The sequence below is a fragment of the Manis javanica genome, chromosome 14, assembly GCF_040802235.1.
Source record: "Manis javanica isolate MJ-LG chromosome 14, MJ_LKY, whole genome shotgun sequence".
Lineage (NCBI taxonomy): Eukaryota > Metazoa > Chordata > Mammalia > Pholidota > Manidae > Manis > Manis javanica.
The window spans coordinates 16,372,793-16,391,249 of NC_133169.1; the positions used below are offsets into that span (position 1 = coordinate 16,372,793).

At 34.4% G+C, this 18,457-nt stretch overlaps 1 protein-coding gene across 3 annotated transcripts in view; it reads right to left on the reverse strand.

The window, feature by feature from the left end:
* Nucleotides 1–18,457, reverse strand: part of SPATA17 (spermatogenesis associated 17) — a 187,976-nt gene that overhangs the window by 120,672 nt on the left and 48,847 nt on the right. For all 3 annotated transcript variants that reach the window (XM_073221578.1, XM_073221577.1, XM_037014411.2), the window contains one exon: nt 14,407–14,510. In XM_073221578.1, coding sequence (XP_073077679.1) covers nt 14,407–14,510 — 104 coding nt within the window. The remainder of the gene's footprint in view (nt 1–14,406; nt 14,511–18,457) is intronic.

The following is an 18,457-nucleotide window of genomic DNA, read 5'->3' on the forward strand; positions in this document are numbered from 1 at the left end:
GCATTGAAAATTTTGACACAAATTTATACTTATTGACATAGAAGATGTTAGTTGTTGCAATGAGGGATTACTTCCCCCTCTCCTGTTTCCTTCATGTGGAGGGAGGGATATGCAATTGCTAGAAAAGTAGTTTAAGTCCAATCTGGTTAAAGGAGAGCCCAGTCTGTTCCCCTTTGGAGACCATGGTAAGAGCAGACATACTGAGACTGACGGAGCCAGGGTCTCATACTGGGAAGATGAGTTGTCTGCCCATTGTGTCAGTGATTGGCTGGGAAGTCTGTCTAATTCCAGGTGTCCAGTATTCAAAAAGCCACTTGTTTGTACACATAAACATTATATATTATCAGCTTTATCCTATACTATAGCATCCTGTATTATCAGCTTCATCAGTTATAAATATTAGTGATATTTTGCTCTCTCAGCTGCCCCATCATTTTGTCTTATTTCTCACTTGGCCTAGAACTTAGTTAAGGAAGAAGAGTGAACTTAATGTGCTTCCTCAAAATCTACTCAACACTTACTTTCTTGAGTTTCTACAATGCTACGAATTGTGGTAGGGCTTGGGAGTATAGTGAGTTATGAGGCAAGATAGCCATTATGCAAATAACTAAAAAAAGAAAAAAACAAAAGCCCAAACCATTTACAATGGGATATGTTCTAGGAAGGAAAATTACAGAGAATTTTGGAAGTATATATGGTGGGGTGGAGAGGAGGGTAAACAGGGATTTAGTGAAGAGATGACATTTTAGAGGAAATGTAAACGATAGGAACAGACTTTTTATGAGCCCCCTAGCCTTGGGAAGAGACTTTATATGGCTTGATAAGGAGGACCCACCAAATGTAGCCATGGTATGCCTTGTGGGTCACTGAGGAAGTTATATTCAATTTATTAGAGATGCAAAAACAAAACAAACCAAGAACTTGGAGGAAAGGAAGGGATGGTCCATTTTACTTCTCAAGCTCACTGCAGACCCTCTGTCGAGAAAAACTGGAATGGTTCCAACTGATTTTTGCTAGCAGGAAAGAATGCCAAATGCTACAAAGGGTAGCTCAACATGAGTCTATAGAGTGATGTGGCGTGGTGTTCCTGGATCAATATTAAAGAGTTAGCGGGTGGGCTGATTTTGACATAGTGTCTGTCTCTCTGAGCCTTCCTACTCTGGACTCAGCCCCTCTGGGCCTTCTGGACCTAGCCTTTCTGATGTGGTATTGTCTTCAGAAAAAGGGATGGATGATGGTGCATAGTCAAAGTGTGATAACTTCAGAGACCAGGAGGGAGTGTCAGTATGGCTCTGAAAATAATCTAGAACATCCGGGGTATTCTCAAAGCAGGACACAAATTTACAAATCCCTGATGGCCAAATGATCAATGACAGGCAGCAGGGCAGCAACTCTTACGAAACACATATTTGTGTGTTTCCCAAATTTGTATATTAAAACCCTAACCGTCAATGGGATGATATTGGGAGGTGGGGCTTTTGGAAGGTATATTAGGTTTAGATGAGGTCATGAGGTAAACTCCCCTGATGGCACGAATGTTCTTACAAGAAGAGAAAGGAACTGGAGCTCTCTCTCTCGGCCATGCACTGATACAAGAAATCGGTTTTCTGAAAACCAGAAGGGTGTCTCCACAAAACAAAGGATCTGCCAAGGTCTCGATGTTGGGATTCTCAGCTTCCTAAAGTATGAGAAGTACCCATGACAATACAGTAGGCTTCTGGTTTCTTTGCTTTTGGCCAATTCCATAAGCAAGTTACCACAACCAAGGATCTTATCTATACATAGTTTTTAAGCCTAAGGATTTATGGTCTTAGATATTGGCTTCTATGGTCTTCTACTCAGTCTTTTAGCAGCCAGTGCTTTTACTCATCCAAGCAATAGATTTGGGAGGTGTGGGTAAAATTGCAATATTTCCAGAATCTGTCTCCTGGCTTTAGTTCATCTACATATCAATAGGTGTTAAGGGTTTATCTGGGCCAGAGACCTTGGGTGGAGCTCTCTTCTGCTGTAGCCTGGTCAAGAGAGAGATGGGATGACTGCTTGTAAGAAGTAAATGGGTTTCTCAAACTTTATTTCTCCCTTTGACTGATTTCGATTTCAAAGGTATTTTGCCCCAGGATTTTTTTCCACCCAGAGTTACAGGAGGGAAGACAGAAATTCACTAACCTGCTAAATTTTTCCAGCTTTGATTTTATTGTTTAAACATTATACATTTGGCTGGTTTTTATCAGCTGGGTCTGGTAATTCCAATATATTAAAGCTTTGTGATTCTGTTTCTATTATCTATTTTAAATTTTACTAATTTATTTTTGCTGCTTCTCACTCATGTTGTTTCTATTTTTCTAAATTCCTGGTACTCCCACTGCATAAAACATTGTATTTGAAAAACAATTTGTAAGAATAATATTAGGACTAGAATTATGTATTTCTTTCAGTGAGGCTTTCTACACGCTTCTGTCAGCTTCCTGGATCATATTAGTCTAGGAGCTCCTAAGTTCAAGACTTGAGGTCCTCGAAATCACCCAGATAACTGGAAGTTCAACTACAAATCTCCAAGTAGGCTACTTATTTCCATTGTTACTTATTTAAGGTTTTGGTTTTTTAGAATTCTGGCTGAAAAAACAGGGTGGGGTTAATCATAATTCCTACAGTTAGTTGCCCTGAGTTGGAATTTGCTTTCCACCTGATCCAGCAAGACTGCCAAAAGCAAAGGCTGGTTTTTTTTTTTAGTTAGGGAGATGTTCTTTCAGATAGGCAGATGTGCCTTCCAGGCAAAAGTGGGTTGGGTGTAGAGTTACATCTGAGTACTCACCTTCTCCTACACTCTAGTCAGTATATTATTTATTATGTTGACAGCTCTCTGATGCTTAGATGTCATCATGAAGATGGTTGGTCCGAATTACTTAGCCATCATGAGACCAGACAACATCCCTCATCAGATCTTTGTCTAGGGCTCACATACTTGTCAAGGCCCGGGGTATATTTCCATCTAAGGCCCTAAACTTCATAGCCACTGCTAATGACCACATCAGTCTGAGGTATAGAAGCAGTTTGGGTTTTTTGAAATAACATTTGATTCCAAATTATTGAGCTCTCATTATATACACTGTACAGAGACCACTTCACTTAGAAAGCAGTATTACCTTCCATTATGCTTACATACTGGATACTTCTTGTCCAAGTTCATCTATCTCTCACAGGAATTTGCTGAAAGAGGTAAGGAGAAGGCAGCATATGCCAAAATTTTGATATGTACCTATTATTTTAATTAATGTCAAAGCCTCAGTTGTTAACTATCTGCATAACATGGTAGAATAGATAGGGGATCTGAAAAATATTTTATATTATATTAACAGTGGTTTCTAATCTGATACCAAATTGCCTCTAATATTCAAATTCCCATTTTAAGTTCTGTTCCTTTTAATATTGGTCATAACCAAGTCACATGGTATCTTCATTATTACCAGGAAGTCTAAGAAAGTGCGTTTTTAGTTTTCTAGTCCCAACAGCAGAGAAAAAAATTATAAGAAGCTTGAAATGGGTGTGTGGGTAAAATTGCAGTATTTCCAGATCTCTCTTCTGGCCTTAGCTCATCTCCATATCAGCAGGTGTTTTCAAGGGGTCAAGAGAAGTAGTCCATCTCCATATCAATAGGTGATTGGAAGCAGGTGGAGAGTGAGTGGGCACTGGGACCAGAGAGGTATTTTGGGGATCTTTTTGCAGTCAGGTCACAAGAGACACAGGCGAGCAGAAGTACGTGACTGCTTGTAGGCAAAAAACAGGTTTCTCCCACTTTATTTCTCCCTTTGACTGATTTCAGCCTCAAAAGTTATTTGCTCCAGGCTGGGAACATATTACTCCCCAGCACCACTCCCCACAACTTAGAGTTTTAAGTGAGCCTAGTTATACTATTTGCCACAATTGAAATACAACTGATGCAATTGTAATAATTCAAAAGTACAAATGGAAAGTGTTTTAATTAAAGGAAAAAAATGACTTAAACCTCCAGATCAGATCCACCACTACTTAGGTAGGTGTGTGACTTTACCCAAGTTACTTAAGTATGAGTTTTTGTTTTTCATGTTTAAAATGTAGTAATATACATTCCAAAGGGGATTGGGTGGAGAGATGAGATAACACATAAAACAGTATGAACATACGAGGTGCTTTAAAATACGATTTACTGTGATTACAGCCTAATTCCTGATCTCATTTTTTACAATATCTAAATTTGGTTATATAAAATTTTAGCTTGCTAATTAGTACATTCTGATTACTACATACCAGATTTATCATTCTCTTATTGTTATTTAGCAAAACCACATAGACAGATCAACAGCTAGAAATTTTTGATGTCTCTAAAGCATTTTTGTCTATATTTGCATCACTTAACAACTACTCAGTTCTAATGCTTTCTGTCTACACTGCGCATGTGTCTAAAGAGGAAGTTATTATTGAGAATGTATTCAATATTGATAGACCAGTTAATAATCTAGATTCTTACTATTTATATTAGTATTCTCTCACTTAGTATTAATTGACTTTAAAATGAAGTTAGTGAAGGTTCTGAAGACAACAAAAGGAGGGCAAATACCCATACTACTCTATAGATTTTTACTCTAGTAGTTACTGCTTTGATGTTTTTGGGGGCTGTGCATGCTAACCAATCTGAAAGGACATGCTGATTCCTTTCATGTTTCTACTTCTTTGTTAATTAAAGCACAATTGGAAAAGTGCTGCTTAGATAGCTTAATGTATTAAAAGTCTTCCACTCCACAGAGAACTAGAAATCTATGTAGCACTGTTTCCCTGATGCAGAATATTAAGTGATCTCAATGTTCTTTAGTTTTGTCATCAGCCTAATGCATTTGTTGACTCTGTATGATTTTCTGCCAGAGCAAGATTACTGAAAGACTATAATAGTGGTCATACTGAGGCTCCCAGATAACCATTATAAGGATGAAAGATTATGTTCAAAGCTTTTAAATTGCATTTCCTAGAAACTAGACACATATTCATAAAAACCACTCAAAAGTTTTCTTGCCTTATCTTGAAAACAAATGCAAATTAACAGATTACAAAGACAGCATTTAACTCAAAGATTGATATAAATATTTTGAAACAACAAGCTGTTAACTGTTAGTTCTGGATTGTGACTATCATCACTGGGACCAAACAGCGACAGTTTAACAGGCAATACAACATAGAGGAACTGCGAATTTTCAGATCTAAGAATTTCTCGTAGTTCAACAGGAAGCTTTTCACATAAAAGTAACAGTAATTGGCAAAGAACAGAAAGTCAGTTTTTAAAATGCTGTGTTAAGGATATGGATGTACGGATTTCTGAACCAAGCACACAGCCCAATCCATGCCAACATGGCAAAGCTGCCTAGGGATCTTGAAAGGACTACAGGTTGTTCTCAAAAATGTGTTACATCATCAGCCCTACACACATCATAAAAAGTTGATAATTCAATTTAATAGATGCTGCCTTTACCAATTTAGCATTTTGACAAATATGTCAATGAATCCAAGAGCTCTTAAATATAATACTAAAATTAGAATGATAGTCATATTCATGGTAAATCCATTAGTCATTCATTCTTCTCCAGAACCTTGGAAGACCAATTTAATGATTTGCTACTTCTGAGAAAACCTTTTCTGTCTATGAGAATGCAAAGCAATCTTTATATGCTTCAGGAGTATATTAGATAGTTCAATAATATCTTTTAATATTTTTTAATTAAAAATTTTTTTTAATTTAATATTTTTAAATTTCATGATAGACAAAGCATTTTAACTTTAGATTAATTAAGGGTTTTAAATACACAATATTTTTAAATTTTTTATATTTATATAAATATATTAAATGTATATTAAATACATTATATATTAAATGTAGTATTTAAATATAAATATATTTAAAATTAAGTATTTAAATATTTTAAAATGTAAATTATAATATAATGTGCATATATATTTAAATATATGCAAAACCCTTGACTTGCATATATGATCATATTCGTCTTGGTCGTGGTAAATGATAATTCTATACCATCTACGCACTGCGCATCTCTTACAACATAGATTATTCTTATTTAAATTTTTCTAGAACCTTTGTGGCACTCAAATGCTTTGAGTTTTGTTGTAATACACAGATTTTGTGTTTTTTAAATAGATTTATTTCTATATTAAGCAAGTGATCTCAGATTTAAAGGGAAATTGGAAATCATCTATTTTGCTATCAAATACAGAAATCCTTTCTACACGAGTCCTCACATTTTAGATGAATCCTTTGTCAGAGTATTTTATACCTCAAAATAACCTATTATTGAATAGCTCTATTAGAAATATATTTTTCATGTTGGACTGAAATCTACCCATTTGTCTTAATTTTTTTCCTTTTTTATAAATGAGGTACATAATGATTCTTTAGAATTTGAAGACAACTATCATGCATTCCTTTAGGCTTTTATTTTCCAGTCTCCTCTAACTATATTATTTCCAAACACCTTAAATTCTGGGTTGCCTGCTGCTGGAAGCACATTTATTTTTGTCATTGTTCAACTGAGTCTATCTGAGTTAAAATATAGTCCAATTGAGAAACTTTTACTTTCTAAGATCTTTCTATCACGTACTGGAAAGTGCACTATTTTTTAGGTCATAAGATTTAGAATCTCACCTCGATTCTGCTCAGATTTAGCAACTTAACATTGAGCTACACACCTACAATGGCCACACACTTTGTTTCCTTAGCACATACACACAGAGAATGCCAGCATCTAGATTTTGACCTCTTAATTCAGGTATCAATGTGTGGTTTCTGAAGAAACGGGGAGTAAAGGCATAGGACTCAGACTATGGTAACTTATGGGTGTGAAGCATAAGGAAACTTCTGTCACGCTTCATCCCAGTGGACTTACTCCCTCAATAAAGCACCAGAAATTTCTTTGGAGAAGCCAAATAGCCTAAGAAAAAGACCTCCTCATACTGGCCTTTGGAATTACCCTAATGAAAGGAGTCAGCTTCCTGTCTAATCACTTTAAAAGCAAATGAAGCATCAAACTGGCATTTCTATTTCTCATGTTCATATATTTACAAACAGTTGTGTGAGAAAAGATTCCAACATAAAGGGGAAGAAAAAAATAATCCATTGGGGCAAAAAAAAAAACACCCTAGAGAAAATCGGTAACACAGAGACTGAATAACACTTAATCTCTAAACAAGAATGATTATCTATGATGATTATTTTTAATTTGCCACACGCTCAATCCATTCTACAGATTTCTGTGCCTTAGACTGTGGTCAAGAAAGCTAAGCCCTACAAACTGTAACAGTTTGGCTGGTTTCTAGGTGGGTTTAGTCTAACAGAAGATTAAAGTTCAGAAGGAAGAAACTGGGGGTGTTTTTCTGCCTATTTTTTTATCTTTCCTTTGGTGTCACACACCTCTGGCAATAGCTGCATTTCTCCACAAGTATAGGTCATGGCCAGGGGAGTGCTTGTAAACTTCTCCTTGGCTCTTGCTATAACTACTAATGACATTTCCTCCTCTTAATTCTTCTATCCTGACAGTAGCAACATCCCACTGTTGCTGGTCTCTGGATGCTAAAACATCCCTTGCTGAACCCTTAGCCCTGCCCACATCTCTGCAGTCATCCTTCCATTTAACTTTCTTTATTTGAGGAATAAATTCTGAAGTGGGTTCTGCTTCTTGCCAAAACCTTAACTGTTTCAATATTCTTAGAGATACATGAGATATTTTATTAGTAAAATCAGAACAGAATGCTATGAAAAAAGAATGATCAAAGCAGTAGAAATATTACATGGAAGTTAAAAATTATTGCTACAATTAAAATTTCAGTGAGTAGAAAAGAAGTCTCTCACAAAAATAGAGTAGAAAGACAAAGACTGGCAGTGAAGGAAGGGACAAAAAGTTTAAGAGATTTAACACATTACTGCTGGAGGTCCAACATCCAGCCAATAAGAAACATATGAAGAAAGAATAGAAGAAAACAGAAATGAAATTATCACAGAATTAATCCATGAAAACATTGCAGGACTAAATGTTCCATTGATTGCTCAGAACAACGGATGCAAAATACCCATAAAAGTCACAATTGTGAGAAATTTCAAAAGCTTCAGGAAAAAAAAATTTTAAGACATCCTGTAATAACCATGAAAATGTACCACTGGATCCATCAATATGTTCATTACCAAGGTCACACCTTCCTTAGGACACTTAGAGCCAGTGACTGAGAATGGTGGGATACTAAAGCAGGATCACTGTGGAGAGGCAGCAGACTCCTCCAAAGGGTAATTTTGGCTTGAGGACAATTTGTTGACCTTTTTAAAAATGTACTGCAGTCTCAGTCTCTTTTGAATCTTCCTTCCTTCTTTGTTTTCATAGGTGTCAGACCTGTATTATAGAAGTTTTCCCCTACCTCCTCCAGCTTCTTGCCCCAATAAACTCTTGTACATCTTAATTTCATCTTAGCACATGGTTTTTGATGGACTTGAACACATTGAAAAAGGGGGGAAAACATCAATCACTTTGAAAGGAAGGAAAAACAGAATAGTGAATAGTTGTAATTTTGAATGTTCACAAGCAATGGAGCAGTGACTGCAAAATTCTAAGGAAAAATGATTTGTGATCTAGAATGTTATACCCAGCCAAACTACTAATCAAGTTTGAGGACAGAATAAGATATATTTAAAACAAGCAAAGACTCTAAAATTTGCCTTCCATACATTATTATTTAGTAAAGCATGAACAGGTAACACAGATCCACAAAATAGCGGGACCAGCCTAGGAGAAAGAAAATAAAAAGATGCCTTCTCAAAGAAATTTGTATCATGTCTAGAGAAAATGCAGTCTATTTGAAAGAGGATAATGGAGAGGCCTAAGAGGCTCCAGAGGAAAAGGGGACTTGATGGATTTCTTCATAAGATAGAATACCTGTAAAATAATTAATGGAAGATATAATTTGCATATCAGGCACGAGGAAAAAAATAAGAAATTAACAAAAATATTAGACTAAAGTAAATATACTCATTCTTCAATAATTTTCTTTTGAAGGAACCCTACTTTCATAATCAGAATAATACAAACACTGATAAAGATTTATTTAAAAATAGATGGAAGTGGAGGTGGGAAGTATAATAGAGTTAAATCCTCATCTACCATATAAACATGAAAGTAAATGAAAAAATTTAAAGGTGTAAAAACAGACCATATCAGATAAGCATGTAATTTAGACACATTGAGTATAAAAAGAAATAGTTAAAAGAAAACAGTGGTTACTGCTAGAGATCTGGTAAGAAAGTTAAAATATGTGGTCTTTAGTCAATGATTTCTTTCATTTAGCCTGATGTTTTCAAGGTTCTTTCATTTGGCAAGGAAATTCCTTTATTTGTTATAAAAATGTGATAGTAGATAATATATTTAGAAATATGCTTGTATTGTTTTCTGTTGACATACACACACAAATATTTTTAAATATGTTGCCATGCCTAGTCTTTTTTACTTAAAAAAAGGTAAAAGAATTCTAAATTAAACAGGAAACCCTAAGTCATTGTTTTCATTTATTGCATCTTTCCCAACTTTGTACTATGTTCCATTCTTTGCTTTTCCTTCACGTTCTCTCCAAGACATTTTTAGCCATGGCTTAATAGTATGAAATACTGATGATTTGTAATGCACATGGCAACCACTGTTTCTATAAATTCTTTTAAAATATATAAGCCAATTCATGAAATTTTATGTTTGCTTACTCTGAATTAAAAATAGCCTCCTATAAAATTGAATGTTCTTTATATAACATCACAGGGTGGTGTATGTTCATGAATATTGGCTTTTTTTTCCTACCTTGCTCTTGATGATAATAACTACTATTTGTTGACTGCCAATTATATGCCCAGTATTTGATCTATTGAATGCCTCACAATCTTGAAAGTTAATATTGCTGCTCCAATGTATACATGAAGAAATCTAATATCTGTAATATTAAGGTACTATAATTAGTTCAAGGCTATACAACTAGAAAGTGGCAGAACCATGACTCTAATGCATGTTGATTTGACTCCAAAGTCAACATACCTAGCCATTTGTGTCTCAAATTTGTTGTCTTAAAGCTTTCATGATGTAACCAAGAGAAATGATAACATGTCCACAGCAAAACTTGTATATGAATATTCACAGAACCATTATTCATAATAGTCAAAAAGTGGAAATAATTCAAATGTCTATTAACTGATAAATGGATAATCAGTGGTTTAGCCATAGAATAAAATATTAATTGGCAAGAAAAAGAAATAAAATATTGATATACGCTACAATATGAAAGGCCCTTTAAAACATCAGGCTAAACAAAAGAAATCATCCACTTAAAGACCACATATTTTAAGATCCAATTTATAGGAAATGTCCAGAAGAGGCAAATCTATGGACAGAAGAAAATAGATTAGTGGCTGCCTAAGGCTGAGTAGAAATGGGAGGATTTGTCAGGGTGGGTAAGTACTAAAGGATATAGGATTTCTTTTTAGGGTAATGAAAATGTTTTAAATTGACTCTGGCAATGGTTGCACAGCTTTGTGGATATACTTACCACCACAGAGTAGAACACTTTAAACTGATGAACTATATGGTATGTGAATTACAGCTCAATAATGCCATTACAATAAAACAAAGCAAACAAATGTATCTTTAAAAATTTTTTTCATGATACAGAAAAGGTAGCTAAAGAATAATACCCATAAAAATCTTTCTAGCCAAAGCATGCTACACAAAATCAACATTAGGAAAAACTAAATTGCATGGATGAATGATAAATTTAGATTCAAAATAGAGCTATTAGTATGAGATATTAACAACCAACAACTACCCTGAAGCATTAAACTTGGGGAATGTTACTTTTTAGCTTGAATTTCTGTCAACAAAAAAGCCAGTTTTCTGTACTCTGAGTGAATAATGTTTTATTAATGCTACCAATCTGTAACTCTGTAGCTAATTTTTAATTTCATTATATAATTTTCTTATTCATAACCTGGGCAGCTTTTGCATATCAGGCTAGGTATTACAAAAGAACAGGTCTATGAAGTGCCAGCTCAGCCTTAAATTAATCAATTTCATTTAATGAGAATTCATTCTTGGTTGCAAAAATATATTCTTGTATATGTATACAAAAGTTTTTACTCTTAACTACAGAGTTGATCAACTATTTCTATTAATAAAAGAGCAGATAAACTGAAGTTAAGCCCAAAGTTGCCTAGCATCTACACTGTTCAAATGCAAACCATTCTGATGTAAAATATATTTTACCAATTTATTTTTTCTTTAAATGACTTTCCCCTACCCAAAGACAGAGAAATGTACCTGATCTTTCATATTCTCTTTGGAATTCAGAAACTATACATTTTAGTGATTGCTTGGATCAGTAATCAGGATAAATCATAATTGCTTTAACACAATTCAAAATTTGAAACATAATTTTGTAAAGACATCACATAAAATTATTGCCATAAGTAAATGCAGAGTAAATTTTGTCTAAGGCAAAATGCTGTAAATCAGCATGTTTATTGAGTAAATACTTTATGCAAGTCACTCAGTGTAGAAAGTAGCCTCTAAAATAGCCTCTAACATCCCTGCTCTGGTATTCATCCCTTGACTGTTGGATGGACCTAGACTCTTGCTTCAAATGAATAGAATAAAGAAAATGTGATGGGATGGCATTTCTGGTATTAGGTTACCAAAAGCCGATGGCTTCCATATTGGATGCTTTACGTGTTCTCTCATTCACTCACACTGAGGGAAGCCTATTTACATGTTATGAACAGCCCTATAGAGAACCATATTTGACAAGAAACTAAGGGGCACAAGTGGCCAACAGCTACGGAAAGTGAGGCCATGTGAGTGAGCTTGGAAGTGGATCTGCCCCCAGTTGAGCCTTCACATAAGACTGCAGCTCTGACTGCAGTCTCATGAGAGACTTTAACCTAGGCACAAAATTAATATTAACATAGTTGTACCTATTGTGATTTATAATAAAAAATATGTATTTGGTCTTCATCCCTGTTTCCTGGTACACAGCTCCCCAAACCTTTGGAATTTTTCAAAGTAGTGTCTTTTTACATGTTAATTAGATGACCAGTAGCTTGGAGTTCCTTCAGGTTGGGGGCTATGTACTAGGGGAAACAATCATGTGATTAGGAGATTGGAACTTCCTGCTTTACCCCCTGGACCTCTGGCATGGGGAGAGGGGCTGGAAGTTTAGCTAATAATTCCTCAGGAGGAAGTCCTGGGAGTCTAATTTGTAGCCACGTTGGACAGAAATTGTGGGTAACTTAGGGACCCAGAGTTACAATAGGGATTTATAACTGGCATCTGAAGTTGGGGGTACAGGGAAACAGTCTTGTGAGACTGAGCCTTTAACTTCAAGGATCTGACTATTTCCAGGCAGATAATATCAGAACTGAGCTAAATTATAGGACACTTAGCTGGTATCTGAGAATTGCTTGATATGGAAAACCCACATATTTGGTGATCAGATGTGTTGAGAGTAGTGTTGAGTAGACATAAAACAGAGGTGGTTTTCCTTTTCAATAAATAATCCCCATGCCATATAATAACTCAATTAATCTAATAAATACAGTAAAAATCTGATAACAAGAAACATGAATTGCAACACAAGAAAGAAAATTACAACTAACCGTGCATACAAAAGTACATATAAGTATCCTGTATAAAATATTGATATAATTTCATGTTAATCAGAAGAAAAGCCATGGCCCAGTATTATATCTATTAATAAAAATACATTCTATAACATGTTAACAGGTCAAAAAGGAGAAACATTATATATAATTATATTGATTGATCATGGAAAGCATTTGTTACATTCAATTTATATTCTGGCTTAAAAACTCTTAAGAGTTGTAGAAATAAAGAATATATTTGTTATATGATAAAGAATACCACACTAAACCTAATTATCAGCACTGATAGAACAGACTTTCTGGTGAGTGGAGATACTGCCAATAAAATCAGAAAGAAAACAAGGATTAATGGAAACACGTGCTGAATAGAAGATACAGGCCTTTCCAAAACTGCTCCTCACGTTTGCTGCTTTGAGAACCTTCTCCTTTTCAGGAATGGGACCAGGGTGCAGCACGTGAGGCCTCTAAAATGTCAGATTTAAGGGCGCACTCTCAGGGTTGTTCAGTTTAGGGCTGGCTGATAATAAGGGCCCCAGCTGCCTCATCCTAGCCCCGGCCCTGCTCAAATTCCTTCTCTACTATATTCTACTGGCTCTTTCTCCCTAACAAGCTCAAGTCTGCCATTTGCAGCCAGCCAGCCAATCTCTACAACTTTGGATTTCTTAGTTAGAAATTAAATAGCAGTCCCCTATGGTCCTCATGTTTCTGAGTTTTCCAACTTCTCCCTTTGAGGAAAGCCTGCGGCAACTTCCTCAAACCTTTATTGCTGTTTCCAGAGTAATGAACTTCACAAATTCCTTATACGCACTCTCCAGAGTGCAGATCTTTTCTTTTATATGCACACCGTATGTGAGAAATTTGAAAGCTGGAAATTAGTAGATATTTCTTAGAATATATATAATTTTATGGTCTGAGACAAGACTTTTAACAATTTATTGACAATTGTTTTCTCTGGCTCAAAGAATTTTAAGAGTAAAATAAAATATGTGGAAAAATTAAAACAATGACATAAATGCCAACTATTATTAATTATTATTTCCTTTTTACCTAAATATATTACAGACATATGGTCACATATGTTATTAGAACGGGGCACATTACAAGAGGAAAACACTATTTTTGAAGTAATTATTAAGAATTAATACATAGAACCTTAGTAAAGCTGACTCAGTAGTATTACAACTTTATTCTGCAGAAACCTACAGAGGACATCATCCTAGGCCTAAATCCAGGTGCTATCTTTCTATGTGTTCAGTGACGTAAAAACTGACAGTAAAGCAGTCCATTTAAATATACTCCATATTTTCTCCATTGAGATGCAAGTTTTTGCTATTGAACATGTTTCTCAAAATATATCTTAGGCTTATCATACTTAAAGTTTCATCTTTGGAATCAAATTACAGATAAATTACCTCAGATTGGATAATATTACTACAACTGACCTATTCTGCATACCCAAGATGGGCCTGCTACATACATAAATAACCTGATTTACAGTTAAGAGTAAAGATATTTAAAAATAAAACAAAAATAAATTTTTAAGGTAAACAGAATCAGGTATCTCCATCTCATCAATGTTTCTGTCTAAAATATCACTGAGTTTCAGAAAGTATTCCTAAGTATGTTAATGATCAACATTCAGTGAGTAGCCTTCCTAGAATTTTCACTAGGAAATCAGAGATTATATTACCCACCTAATTGCATCATTGTTCTCTGAAACAGCTCTCAGGTATTCCTTCAAATAAAAATAATTAAAGCAGTATTTCCGAATCTTATAGCCTCGCCATCGCTTCTGAATCTATTGAAATAAAAAGATAGAATATGCCAGTGAATATTTTCAAGGTAATGAACATTAATCAAGGTAGTGATGGATGATTACTCATATGAAATACAGTCTTAGGATTTTCCACTAATATAACAGTATATATAGTTATTAATGTAGGTTGTACTCAGATTTATAATAAAATATTGTAACAATAAAATCCTACTTACAGGTTATTATAATTTATTTTAAAACATTTATAATTATTTATAAGTACTAGATGTGAAATTAACTATTGAATGATTAAAAATTTGTTTTACCAATTCCTGTCATTTCCACTTTCTGACCAAACCAACTTTCTATTGTTCAGTACCAACTGGCTTGAAGATTTGTATTTGATCTCACTGAAATTGATATTTTAAATGGGGTGTTTAAATTCACTGGTATTAAAGTCTTTAAGCAAAACGTTGCCTTTTATCTTCGTCATGACATTTTAATACTTCTTTAATAATATTAATAGCTAATGTTTATTGAGTTCTTATTATGTGGGAGGCTATTCTAAAGGCTTAGCTTGAACATGCATTTAATCTTTGGAACACTTCTATGAGATACTCTTACCAACTTATTTATAGATGAGAAAACTGCTAAAAAGATAAGTTATATAATTTTCCCATAATTATACAGCTATTAGTGATGGATCCAGGAATCAAACTAGACCTTCAGAGAGCACATTCTCCACATCTCTGCAATATAGAACTGGGAATAAAGTGAACTTCAATTTTCAGTGAATGAACATTTTCATTGACAGTATCTGGATTTTTTTAGATGAGAGGGATGTTCAGGCTCTAACAGAAAATAATTAAGTAGGCTACTAGATACCTTATAATGTGCAGAAAGCATGAGAATAAATCTATTTATGCTCTTTCTTCACTAATACAACTCTACTAGAAAAACTCAAGACAAAAATAATAATGTATAGATCTTAATTTTATGGAAAATGAAAAAAGAGAATACCTCAACCCTTTAAAAGAGTAGAGGAAGAAGAAATAGCATAGCAAAAACTGAAAAAACAAACCCATTAACTTCATCTTGCATAAAGATCTAACTTCATTCCCTCAAATTTTCCAGCAGTTTACATCTATTTATGAATTATGTACATATTATGAGTGAATCTCTGTTTGGATATGAAGTCCTTACAATGCTTTGCATAGTTAGCTAAGGTAAAATCACACACATGTATTCTCTAAACATTATTTTTTATTGGAACAAAGTTGATACACAATATTAGATTAGTTTCAGATGTGCAACATAGAGTGACTTGGTAATTACATACATTACTATTGGTTATATCCTATACTAAACATTTTCTTTTAATAGGAAAATGTAAATAATATAGAGACTATATACTTAAGTCTATTGGGTTTTATCCCCAAAGCCCATGCCTTTTAAACTAAATATGTTCAATTAAAAATGTTTATAACTTGTGAAAGCTGGATCTATAAAAATAAGCAAGAAAAATGTTTGAATTGTATTCTGGTTCATTATTTTTCTTTGTCTTAAAAAGGTATTTTACAACCTCAGATATTAAATGTGAAGATGTTGAAGTGTTTCAGTCAACCTCAGTATGAGAATGACTAAAATAATTGGCAGATGTGCAAAACAGCTTGTAGGTAGTTAAATCAGAGACAGTAATTCTAAAAAGTAAAACTAAGAATAGCAAGGGTAACATTATAGAATGTGTCTCTCCAAATATTTTTAAATGATCTTATTTTAGAGATTAATTGCTTAAATAAAGAAAAAATAATTTTTTAAAATTATATACACAATTTCAAAATCTCCCTCTAATTTAACCAAAATCATATTACTGCTGACAAAGATGAGGAATGATGCAAAAACTTTCCTAATCAAAACGAATAAACAATTGGAATATGTATACATGTATAAATCATACATGCAAGTAAATGGGTATTTTCTGGCTTACCTAATTTTATTACAGTGTCATTCTGAGGTAGAGATAACAAGAAATTGATATAACAAGAAATTGATACTTAGCCTAATAATTGCCTAAAGAGACACAGCTGGTTTCATGGCTTCAAATATTTCAGCATACTTTTATTGTATGTAGTCATAATTGTACTAAAGAACACTTGTAAACGAAAGTACTGACAGAAAAATCCATCATCGGCAATACAAGAGAGTCAGGAAGTATAGGAAAGCACTAGGATATCAAATAGCAGTAAGGGAGGGACTACCTATCACATGAAATCATTAAATTCTAAATAAAATAAGATGAAGTGTGCCAGAAAACATGAAAGACACACGCTGGAATACTGAGAGGTAAAACGGGAAGATGGTAATTTATGACCGGATCACACCGGGGCAGCGGGGATGCCCATTGTGAGAAAAATGTCTGAAGTTACAAAAAATTGAATTGGCTTAAAAAGCTGTGCCAATAGAGAACGTACTAAAAGAAACCAGTGGCATGAGCTCCTTCCTGCTCCAAACCCAACACGTACTAGAAGCAGCACCGACCGCACCTGCAAACAGTCAGTGCGTCCTCGGGGCTTCCGGTGTCCTGCCTCCCTGGACGCCTACCCAAGGCCAGGCACAGTGCCTTTGGAAGACAGCTCCTTTATTCACAATTGGGCACTAAAGCACACAAGAAGGGATGGTTAAGGTAACAAATTACAACTCGTCCATATTAAAGTAAAATCAATCCATCTTAACTGGCTTTATTAAAGGTGAGTAAAAGAGCAGCAAAGAAATTAGGCATCTGACTGGGTGAAAATGCTGCCAACTGGTGAAGTGAGAGGTCTAAAATTTATTGAGGTCCATGAATGTGCCGAGTATTATGCTAACTGCTTTAATTCTCATACAACCCTGTGAACAGGGCATGATCTCCGTGTTAAAAATGAAGACACTGAGGTTAAGTAACTTGATCAAGTTCACATAACCAGTAAGAGTCAATGGCAGAGTCAGGATTCCAACCCAGCCCTGTCTTACTCTAAAGACAGGCTTTTCCCACTAAACACCTTACAGATGTAAAGAGGAAGATTGTATGTGTTCCTTAACAGATACCATTTTCTAATAAGGAGTCAGATTTAACCAACAGCTAAATGATATAGTAAGACAGAAAACAGCTGAGATTCTACTATACTTCCTGTTATAGTAACAAAAACATCTTAAATTTTGTCTGAATTTCCAGTTTATACCCCAGTACTAGTGAAAAAACTTTTAATTTTAAAAAAGTACTTTCACGGGGCAAGATGACTTTCGATAACATTTCTTTTTCAGTTCAAGGTGAATGGGTTATGACTTCTAAAAAACAAGGCTGGTCTTCATGTCCTTCAAAGTAATTAGCAACTTTCAAAAGTGATTGGTATAAAACAATTATTGTCATTGATCAGCTCTGAATAGATAATTTTAAACAAAGTCATTGTGTGCTCAGCAGATTACAGCTTGTTAACGGGCAAGTTCTAAATGACCTCTTAAGCTAGTCAAATCAATGATGCATATTCCTCATTAAGTAACATCAAAATGTAAGTGGTCTTATAAATAATGTTTATTTTAAGCACTAAAACAAATGGCAAAACCTTGATATATCAAAAGCCATCTGCTCATAGAAAAGATTTTCTCTCCATTGCTTTTACTTTCATTCCTCAAAATTCATAGTAACCTTAAGTTACAAGAAGAGAGAAAAATGTTTCTTAGCTAAAATTAAAATGAAGACGTGGAAAACAAGTTCACTGATAATAACTTACCTACTATTAACACTCTAAGGCTTTAAGAGAACATACAAGCAGAGTTTTTATTCAGAACGATCCTTAGATTTACTAAAATGCTCAACATTCTAGAAGACTATAATGAGCACAAAAAGAGTGGGTTTAATAATTTTCAAAGATAGAGTACTTAAAAAATAGTAATATCCAAGTCTTCATTCTAGGTGTCACTGCATATTATGTCAAAAACATATATGTGTGAAT